This window comes from Myotis brandtii, unplaced genomic scaffold (assembly GCF_000412655.1).
Source record: "Myotis brandtii unplaced genomic scaffold, ASM41265v1 scaffold208, whole genome shotgun sequence".
NCBI lineage: Eukaryota > Metazoa > Chordata > Mammalia > Chiroptera > Vespertilionidae > Myotis > Myotis brandtii.
Window position 1 is genome coordinate 1,416,292 of NW_005357764.1, and position 10,655 is coordinate 1,426,946.

Below are 10,655 nucleotides of genomic sequence, written 5' to 3' on the forward strand. Positions count from 1 at the left end.
CAGGCAAGGAGGGCGGAGCCAGGATCTGGGCTTGGGAGGCCCTGAGGTCAAGGCCACAGGAGCCGGGGAGTGGCCTGCAAGCCTTCGTGACCACTGCAAGAGGGCCCTGGCCCTGATCTGCTCTCTCCTCCCTCCAGGGTCTTCAGGGAATCCAGGGTCCCAAGGTGAGTCTGGGGCGTGGGTGAACCCCCTACCTGCTGCAGACTCACAGCCTGGACAGTTTCAGAAAGCCTTGCCAATGGGCCAAGTGAGGGCCCCATGTGTGGCCTCAGACCAGCCCTGCATCTTCTCAGGGCCTGAATGTTCTGAGTCCCCTAAGGCTGGTGCCCCCTCATGCCCACACTTGGGGCCCTGTTCTTACCCCTTCTCCTCCTGCCTGGGACCCAGTCCACTGCTTTCCCTCCTCGCTGTTTCTCCCCTTTCTCTGCACCTCCCCCCTCATTGCCACTTCCCCTTATGCCCCCCACATGCACATCTGTCTCTCAACTGCCCACAGCCTTGACATGAAGTCTTGGGTTTGGTGTGTATTACATAATGTTGTGTCCTCTGCCCTTAAATTAAAACCATAGTGTGGCCTGCCAGTGTGCCCTGCCCCAGGAGCCACACAGAGCGGGAGGCAGCTGGCCTCACTGTTTGCCCTCCCCTGGGGGAGCCCATCTCTGCTTTTCCAGCTCAGAGGCCAACTGGAGGACTCAGAGTCATGGACTCCCAGAGCTGAGTGGGCCGAGCATGTGGCCAGCCAGATGTGCTGCTTCTGGCTCTTCTTTTTCCCAAGGCCTCCCCAGATTATGTGTAGAAGAGGCAGACGCTGTCAGGGATGGAGCTCAGAAACTCAGTTGGTAGTCAGTCCTGCCACTTGCTTGCTATGCTATGCGGGTCCATCCCTGCTCCCTCTGTGCCTCTCTTTCCTCATCTGTGAAATGGGTGTGAGCACAACCACCTACCATGAGTACTCAGGAAAAGGTAAAATGCTCACACCTGAAGCTCATTCTGATTGTTTGCACAGAAAGGAACCCAGGCCAGACCTGACAGAGCCTGGAATCTGTCTCTCTGCCCTGCACACCTGGGCCCCACAGGCCCAAAGATTTCCTGGCCTTCCATCTGTCTGACCCTTTCCCCTGACCGTGTCCCTCTTCACTTCCAGGGCTTGGATGGAGCAAAGGGAGAGAAGGGCGAGTCAGGGGAGAGAGGCCCCAGCGGCCTGCCTGTGAGTGTCATGAGCCTTGTTTGTCGTTAGAGGTGCTAATTCCTATAACCATCATGCCTCTTAATTCATTCCTTTTTCATCCAGGGGCCAGCTGGTCCACTAGGCCTTATTGGGCTGCCAGGAACCAAAGGAGAGAAGGTAACCACCTTTTTTTAATGCCAGCCCCCCACCTATGGCTGCACACTGTGGTATCACTCGGCCCTGGGGGTTCAACCCCTGCACTTCAGGGCCAGAGTTCAGGCTTGTGGACAACTTACAGGGCTGAAATTCCCAGCAGCTACGCTCCCTCACACCTTCTCTTTGTCTCTCCTCAGGGCAGACCCGGGGAGCCAGGACTAGATGTAAGTATCTCACCGCTCACTGTGATCAGGTCCTCCTGTGTGTAGCCTTTGCCCTCATGCTGCACGTACAGTAGCATGATCTGGTTGGCTTGGTAACCCCCTTTCCCAGGGCTGGGACTACATTCCCAGTGCCAAGTCCAATGCACAGCCCAGAGAGGACTACAGCTGCCTGGTGTCCCCTACATTCCCAGTGCCAAGTCCAATGCACAGCCCAGAGTAGGTGCTTTTTGGATGGGTGGGTGGATGGATGAATAGATGATGGATGGGTGATACATTGGAGCCAGGAAGTGGGGAGAGCAGTAAGGAGCCTGTTGCAATATCCTGGTGAGAAATGATGAGGCTTCTGCTAAGGAAGTATTGTGGGAAGGAGAGGAGGGGAAGTATTAGTCCAAGGTTGACTGGATCAAGTGTCTGTTGGTTGCAAGAGACAGAAAACACAATTTAAACTGGTTTAAACTGACTCACAACTGAAAAATCCAGAAGTACAGCACATGGATCCAGGGCTCAAGTGTGTCAACACAACACAACCTCTCAGCGTCTCTTGTATGTGATTCCTCTGCGTGGGCATCATCCCAAGTTCCACGTGATGGTGAGATGGAGCCAATAGCTCCAGACCTGCATCTCTCCAGGCCCAAATTCTGGAGAAAGACTATTTGTCTCTCTCTTCTTTTTTTAAAAATATATTTTATTGATTTCAGGGAGGAAGGGAGAGGGAGAGAGAGAGACACATCAATGACAGGAGAGGATCACTGATGGGCTGCCCGCTGCACGCCCCCGATGGGGATGGAGCCCACAACCCGGTCTGCATCTCTCCAGGCCCAAATTCTAGAGAAAGACTATTTATCTCTTCTTTTTTTTAATATATTTTATTGATTTCAGGGAGGAAGGGAGAGGGAGAGAGAGACACACACATCAATGACAGGAGAGGATCATTGATGGGCTGCCTGCTGCACGCCCCCGATGGGGATGGAGCCCACAACCCGGGCAGATGCCCTGACCTGGAATCGAACCTCAACCTCCTGGTTCGATTGGATGCTCAACCACTGAGCCATGCCAGCTGGGCTCACTCTCTACTCTTTTAGAAAATGTCTCATCAACTCTCATTGACCCCAGTTGGGTCAATGCTGAAATTTCACTTGGCCAGAAAAATGCAGTGCCCTAATTGGCCAGGCCTGATCACATGCTCCATCCTGGAGCTAGGAGTGAAATCAATGAAGTATGAGAAAGGAGGGGGTTCCCAGGAAAATCAAGTAGCTCTTAGAAGGGAAATGGTGACCAGATACAGGGCTGCAAGGCTAATGGTGTCTACCCTAGACTTTAGGAGGTGTCACATTGAAGAACAACTGCAGACAAGGAAAAGGAAGAACTCTAACCTGAGTTTCTGACTGGGCGGGGCTTGTTCCATCGATGAAAAGGGTCAGGAGAAGAAGACATCTGGACTCAGGGAGGTCGTCAGGGCAGAGCTAAAGACTCCATGGCCACAGCTGCCTTCTGGGAGGCCTAGAGCTCAGGTGTCATCTCAAAGCCACACCCACCTGTTCGACCTGGCAAACTGCTGGGGCTTCCATGCACAGACTCTGACAGGGTTCTAATTCAGAGGAAGCAGTGCTGGTGTCCTCAAGGCACACATGTCCCTACATCAGCCTGCCTAGGAGTTGGGACTGGGCCAGTTGGTACCACGAATATGGAGGGAGGGGCAGAGAGGGACAGATAAGAGAGGAAAACCTCAAACCTCATTTTCAGGTTTAACCTTTAATCCCCTTGTCAGGGTTTCCCTGGACCCCGAGGAGAGAAAGGCGACCGGAGCGAACGTGGAGAGAAGGTGGGGTAGGCGGGGAGAAAATAGGGGCAGCTGGAGAGGAGATGGGGCAAGAGGACAGAAGGAGGGAGGCAGGTGAAGAGGAGGGAGGAGGCGGATAGGACATGGGAGGCAAGAAGCAGGCAGAGAGAGGTGGGTGGGCAGGTGGAGGCTGGGATGGGGGCAGCAGGGCAGGGTGGCTGCCAGCCCCAGGCCCATCTCTCAGAGGTGCTGGAGGCATCCTGGGCATGGCAGCCATGGCCATACCCCCGTCTCCCTTCTTGTGCAGGGGGAGCGAGGCATCCCTGGCCGGAAAGGAGTGAAGGGCCAGAAGGGCGAGCCGGGACCGCCAGGACTGGACCAGCCATGCCCTGTGGTACGTGTCAGAGCAGGAGGGGAGCCCCAACCAAGGTCTTTGCTGCTCCTGCAGCATCTTCATGTCATCTTTGCCTCCACTGCCAGGGCCACCATCACTGTCACGCCCATCCCAGAGGGCCCTCTTGCTCTAGTCCTGACCCCACCATGGGTGCAAGTTGAGACCCATCCCCTCTATAGAAAGGAGACCCCGGGGGGCAGAATCTGTTTCCAGCGTCACTGCCCCTCTTTACTCCACTTCCTTGTCCATAGAGAGGGTGGGACCGCCCTTACCTCTCTGGGTATCTGTCCCACCCGGGAGAAGGCTTTTCTGCCTGGGTGGCCCCATGCTGTCCCTCTGCCCCTCCCCTCCCTTCCCTGCTCCCACAGCCTCCTCCTTTCCTGCTGTGTCACCACAGCCCCTGATGGCCCATCCGACCCAGGGCCTAAAATAACCAAAATTCAGTTTCCTTTTTCTAGAAGTCAGCAGAGGTTACATGTCAGACTATTTCAGTGGAGCTCAGAAAAGACAGGGAAAATGAAACAGCTGAGTTTCCATCCTAAACTTGACCAGATATTCCTACCTGGTCCCCCTTGCCAGGGGCATGGGGAGAGGCCACCTACCAAAGGAAGGTCAGGGCCGGGGACCCCCAGAGGCCCAGTCCTCTGACCTTGAGTGAGTCACTTCGCCCTGTTCCTCAGTCTCCTCATCCATACAGTGGGGGTGCTGTCCCACCCTCAGACTATCCCACCCTCAGATGGCTTTGAAGAGGCAATGAGAAAAAGACATGAACATCTGAGCAGTGAGCACATGCAAAAAGCACCAAGGGCAGCAGGGAACAGGGTGGCCCTGCAGATCTAGCCCCTGGGCCGAGACTTCCTTCCAAGTCATGAAGTCTTTGTCTTTGAAACAGGAAAATCCTAAATGCGGAGGCAAGCGAGGGGCACCGGGCTCGAAGGGCCTGGCGAGGGGCAGCGGGCCCTGCCCTGCGGTACATGGTCTGGCCTGCTGTGTGCTGTGCTGTGCTGGCATCTGCCCCCCTTCCCCATCCTGCCTGCCTCCTCCCCACCACCCTCAGGCCCCAGCCTGCGCCCCTGCTGGATGCACGTCAGTGTGCCTTGGACAGAGTGAAGTGTCTTTGCCCAAGGGTCCCCCAGGGACTATAGGATCAGCCTTGTCCCTCTCCAGTCCCCCATCTTCCAGGCCGCTTAAGGACCATCTCCCATGACCCCCCACTTGTGTCTGATTGCTGAGCAGTAATGGCTGATGCTTCCAGACAACCCCCTGCCCAGGTTTCACCCTGCTGGCCTCCTCCTGACCCCGTGGCTCAGATCCAGACACAGAGACCAGGATGGGCCACACAGAGGGGGTCCCACTTCCTGAAATGTCCATATCCTCTTCAACTCCTGAAAACTCTCAGGCCCTCAGGGTGAGGGTCTAAAGCCACTGTTATGGCCACCAGGTCATGGCCATTAGGTCGCCCCCCCTCCGCCCCCATTATCAGCAGATGTACAGCATGAGCCCAGAACTCCAGGGTCCTCCCGGTTCTGCCCCCGGCACAGGTGTCCCAACAAAGCCCCAGGGGATGCACTCAGGACAAGTGCAGTGAGGAGTGGTCTGTCCCGTGCCTGGGTCGCCTGGATGGACCGGGCAGGCATTCGGGTCCTGTTTCAATGGGCTCCAGCAACCTCACATGGCAGCTCCCTGGGCTGTCATCCCTTCACCCAGGGCAAGAGTGTGCCAGGGTGGAGAGCTGACCAGCCCTTGCCCCCATCACTGAAACCTTCTTCCTTTCCAGGGCACTGACGGGCTGCCCGTGCCTGGCTGCTGGCATAAGGTACCTTGTAGGGAAACCTCCGGGACAAGCAGGGAGGAGTTGGGAGACAAGAGGGGCCTGGAGGTGGGCCTCTGCGGCTCCCTACAGTGACTGAATAGCCAGGTTTCCCTGTCACAAGCCTAGTTTTGACTCTCCCGTCGTGTGACCTGAGGCTTGGGGCCATAATCCTGGGTGATTATGCACAGCCCACCCGTGGCTGCATGGGGCTCACTCAGCATCTGGCGGAGCCAGTGCAAAGCCATCAGCGCCCCCTGAGAGGGGTAGAAGCCAGGAGCCCGGGACTAGGGGAGGGGGCCTGCCTGTTCCTGGGGAAATGGGCAGGATGGATGAGTTCCAGACCGGGGAGGGCCCCAGGGGCCTCATGGTCCCTCCTCACCTCAGTCTTTCTCTCCTTTTCCAGTGATCAGAACCCAGCTCACTGCCTGTACAGATCCATGTGGACATTTTTAATTTTTGTAAAAACAAAACAGTAATATATTGATTTTTTTTTTTCATGGGATGCACTGCCTGTGGCCTTTAACCTTTGAGCATGTGCCCGGCCCAGCCCCAGAACAATCAGCATGTGAAGCTGGCAGGAACGTGGACAGGCCAATCAGGGAATTGTGTACTTGAGGGGCAACCATAGGATTTGGTGCCTGGCTCAGACGAAGCTGCAAAGATGCCGGGTTGGGCCTTCAGTCACCTGATTAGCAGAGCGTCTGGCTGCCCAGCTGCCCTACAAGAGCCTGCTCCCTGAAGCTCCAGAGCCCCCAGGGGGGCACCTGGGGCATGGACGGCCCTGCAGCTGCTCCAGGCCTCTTCAGCCAGAGCCAGCTGCTCACCCTCCTGGACCCTGGGTTCACCAGGAAGGACAGGCCTCCCACCCAGCACTTGCAGCTGGGTACTGGGAGCTGTAGAAAGCACCCCAGGCAGGTCTAGCTCTCACCAACTTCATTAGGCCTCGGGAAGCCAGCCTGTTTGAGAACACATGTCTTCTGGCCAGGAGTATAGGCCAAGCACTGTGATCACCACCACGTGGACCCAACTGCAGGGAGCCCCATGGTGACCAAGTGTGGAGGATGGCAAGGCCCATGCTGGAGTGACTGCTGCTTCCTGTCTGGCCCCCCACCCCCACCCCAGAGCAGGGGTGTGATGAGACTTTGCCAGCCGGAGGAGATGGGCCTCTAGCTCAGAGCTTGGGTCTCACTGGCCCCAGTCTCCCACCCAGGAGCACTCTGGTCCACTAGCCGAAAGTGGTCTTCCGGGTGAACTGTACAGATGAAGAGAGTCCCAGTGTGGTTCCCAGCTGGCCCGAGCAGGGGGCCTCCCCCCAACCCCAGAGCAGGGGTGTGATGAGACTTTGCCAGCCGGAGGAGATGGGCCTCTAGCTCAGAGCTTGGGTCTCACTGGCCCCAGTCTCCCACCCAGGAGCACTCTGGTCCACTAGCCGAAAGTGGTCTTCCGGGTGAACTGTACAGATGAAGAGAGTCCCAGTGTGGTTCCCAGCTGGCCCGAGCAGGGGGCCTGCGACCTGAGCATCGCGCTCGAAGGAAAGGCTTCCCCACCTGTGACAAAGGTCCCAGCCACCAGCTCTGGCCCAGCGACTTGCCTCCCCTCTCTGTGTAGATAGGTATTGCTGTGTGTAATAAACCATGAATTTGTGTCTGGTTGAGCCTGTCCTTGCAGACTGCCCCTGGGGCACCTCTGGCTAAGGTTTCAGCCTGGCCATTGCAAAGTGGGGAGGGACAGAAGCCAGAGAAACCCACCCCAGAAACCAGAGGCAGTAGCTCAGGGTCGTGGCGTTAAGTTTGGAAGACACAGACACAAGGCCTCGTCCGGCCACGTACCAGCCGAGCCTTCTGGACAGTCACATCCCTGAGCCAGTGACCAGTGACTGCTACATAGAAAGTCACCCCAAAACTTGTTGCTTTACAACAATGATCCTTTATATTCCTCTCTCTCAGTTCTGGGGTTAATGGGCTCAGCGGGGTGGTTGTGGCTCAAGCTCTCCCACACCTGGTGGTTGATGCTGGCTGTCAGCTGGGAGGTCAGATGGCAGAACACCTATCCCTCGTGGTCTGGCTCCTCATGCTGAATTCCAGGAGTGAATGTTCCATGGTGATCCAGGTGGAAGCTGTGTCACCTTTTATGGCCAAGCCTCAGAAGTCATCTGGTGTCACTTCCTGCCACCATCAGTGGTAAAGTTTTCAAGGGAAAAGTGTCAACATCCTATTTTAAGGAGGAAATGTGAGGTAGCTCTTGTTGCAGCCCTCTTAGGAAATCCAACCTGCCACCTCATCTATAAGAAGGGACAGGGATGCCTACACTCTGACGGTGGTTAATGAGGACCAACTGCATGGGATACAAGAACCCAGGGCAGGGCAGGCACCTGGCAGCTCCCATGAGTCTGAGTTCTCTCTCTCTCTTCCCCACTCCAAGACCAAGCAAGGGCCATAGTCTTGCAAAGCATTTCTACATCGTTTATTCCAGCTGGTCCTTATAACAACCCTGAGAGAGGGACCCAGCAAATATGCCCATTTCACAGATGGCAAAACCAAGCACATCCGGGGTGGTATACTAGTAGACAAGGCCTGCATGACAGCATCTTAGGCCTTCTCCAAGGACTGGGGCCTAAGGAGGGCCATGGTTTGAGTAGTCCCCCTGGCCGTACTATGTGGCCTCCTCGCTGAGCAGAAGAGGCCCAGCCCTACACCAGCTAAGGAGGAGGAATGTGTCAAGTCCTCACCTCTGTCTCCCTCAATTGCTGGCGATAAGTGGCAGGCCCACTGCTCAGCCAGTCGTCTTGGTCACCGGGGAAGCCAGTAGTGTGAAAAGGAAGAGAAACACAGTGGGGCTGTGATGACCGATGGACATCACAAGCTGTCCAAGTGTCCTTGGGCATTCCAGCATAACCTCACAAATCTACTGCACTCTAGAGTTTGTAAATTCACTCCTCCCTCCACTCAGGTACCTCATGGATCCCCCCACCTATGAAGGAGGGAGCCTATGTGATTCATGTCACTATTTCCATGTTACATGTGGGGAAGCAGGCTCTGAGGGAGTAGCCCTCTGCCCAGGGATAAACAACCAGGATTGTCTTTCTGAAATTGCTTGTCAGGGCCCAGAGTCTGCTAGGCAGCACCATGCTGCTGGGGGATTGGTGGGCAGATCCTCTTAGAAGCCACATGTGGCCCCTTCCTCAGACACCGGAGGAGGTCCCTTTCCTGCTCCTTTGGGTAGGGCAAGGTCATTATGGCCCATTGCTGCCCCCTTGTGGCCTCACAGTGTATCCTCAGGTCTGTAAACTTCAACTGCAAACTTCTCATTTTAGAGGGTGCAGATTGCTCCAAGAGCTTGGAGTGGGGACGAGAGGCTGGAGAAGAGTAAATGACTTGCTCAAGGTCCCAGATGAGACATGGGTGAGCGCCCTGACTCACAGCAGAGCTTCCAGGACCAAGGGTTTCACATCTCCCTGACAAGAACTACCCGCTTCCAGAAGAAAGGGAAGCACATTTATTGAGCCCCACTGTGTGCCATGGCAGCTAAACTAACCACAAAAATTCCTACCCCATGAGAGGACTAGGGTCTCCCTCCTCCTGATCCCTAGGATACTACATGGGATAGTTTTGGGTGTCACAATGACTAGGAGATACTCCTCGGATTCAGTGGGCAGGGCTAGGGATATCAAACATCTGAAAGGCATGGACAGTCCCGTCCCATGATGAATCACCTCAATGAGAATGCCAGTGCTGCCTGCATTGAGAAACACCATGCCCTAGGTTCAAATTTTGACTCAGCCACTTCCTCCCATTCCCTGCCCTCTTGGCCTCCAATGGCCCCCAGAAGGCTGAGCGTGAGATAATGGATAGAGGAGTGCTTAGCCTGGGGCCAGAGGCAGAAATGAGTGGGCTTTTCTGAGCCGGAAGGAGAGGCTTCCTGTTGTTGACCTGCCCCTTGGCCCAGGAAATGGCCCAGTTGGGAGGCCTGGCTTGACCTCCAACTGATTTGCCACCTGACCCTGAACATCTGGAGAGTGAGTAAGATGAGGGCTGGGACGGGCTGCAGTATTCTCACCCTCAACCCTGAGACTAAAAAAGCCCTGAGCCAACCTACCTCCTCTGGGCTGCCCTGGGCACAAGACAGGTTCGTATTTGGGCTCAAGACAGGGCCAAAGATGAGCCCCAAAGGGTTGCCTGTGGCCTGTACTTCTTTTCTGAGGTCAAATCCCCCTCCCCTATATGTGGGAAGAATTTTTGGTTAATTTGGGAGGAATTTTGTTTTCAATCATACATAAGGTTCAATTCAGCTTTGCAATTAAAAGTAAGAAACTCTATCCAGTTTAGAAGATGAAAAGTTCTGGAGGTGGATGGTGGTATGGTTGCACAAAATGAATGTACTGAATGCCACTTAATTATACACTTAAAAACGGTTAAAATGGTAAATTTTATGTTATGTATATGTTTCCACAATAAAAAGGAAAAAGAAACTCCAAATGTTCTTTAATAAATGCTCTAATAAACATTTTACATTTTTATGGGGGAAGAGATAAAGGAATCAGCGTTGAGGGAGCAAAGCAGAGGGCTGTGATCCCTTGTTCCAGGGTTCATCCAGGCAGAGTCCCAGTGCCCCACGCCAGGAGGGGACATCTCTCTGCTAAGCCAGCTTTCCACCCCTCGCCCCCAGGGCTGCCAGCTTTCCACCCCTCGCCCCAAGGGCTGCCAGCTTTCCACCCCTCACCCCCAGGGCTGGGAGTCGGGCCGGCCTGCGCTGGAGTCCAGCCTGCGCTGCACACTTGCTGTGTCTGAGAGCAAAGTCCTTTCCCGTCCCGGGCCTCGGTTTCCTGGCCACGTGCTCACTATGAGGCTCAGGAGTCCTCCCGACGCCCCTCCTGCCTAAGCACTTGATGACTCCATTAGCACGGGCACCGCTCGCGGTCACCGGCCTGGAGTCCCAGCAAACACAGCGCATCCCACTTTATGCACCGGGAAGGCGACTCAGGGACTGAGTCCGGGGCCCCGATCCCGCTAGGGGAGCAGCGGCGAACGCTGGGGACCTCTCCCGCGCGGCGGTTTCCACGGGATGACTTGGCTGTAGGAAGCCTGCCAGGCTCGTTCCCCGAAAGAATTTACCAACCTGAA

The 10,655-nt window shown here is 55.5% G+C and overlaps 1 protein-coding gene across 1 annotated transcript in view; it reads left to right on the forward strand.

Moving 5' to 3' along the window:
• The window catches only part of COL23A1 (collagen, type XXIII, alpha 1), a gene marked incomplete at its 5' end in the record, with an annotated part of 284,504 nt that extends 278,479 nt beyond the window's left edge, over positions 1–6,025 (forward strand). Inside the window, 9 exons of the mRNA XM_014539164.1 lie at positions 138–164; positions 1,145–1,207; positions 1,292–1,345; positions 1,522–1,548; positions 3,317–3,370; positions 3,636–3,722; positions 4,615–4,692; positions 5,500–5,538; positions 5,939–6,025. Of these exons, the coding sequence (XP_014394650.1) occupies positions 138–164; positions 1,145–1,207; positions 1,292–1,345; positions 1,522–1,548; positions 3,317–3,370; positions 3,636–3,722; positions 4,615–4,692; positions 5,500–5,538; positions 5,939–5,941 (432 nt within the window). The remainder of the gene's footprint in view (positions 1–137; positions 165–1,144; positions 1,208–1,291; positions 1,346–1,521; positions 1,549–3,316; positions 3,371–3,635; positions 3,723–4,614; positions 4,693–5,499; positions 5,539–5,938) is intronic.
• Between the last annotated feature and the right edge of the window lie 4,630 nt (positions 6,026–10,655).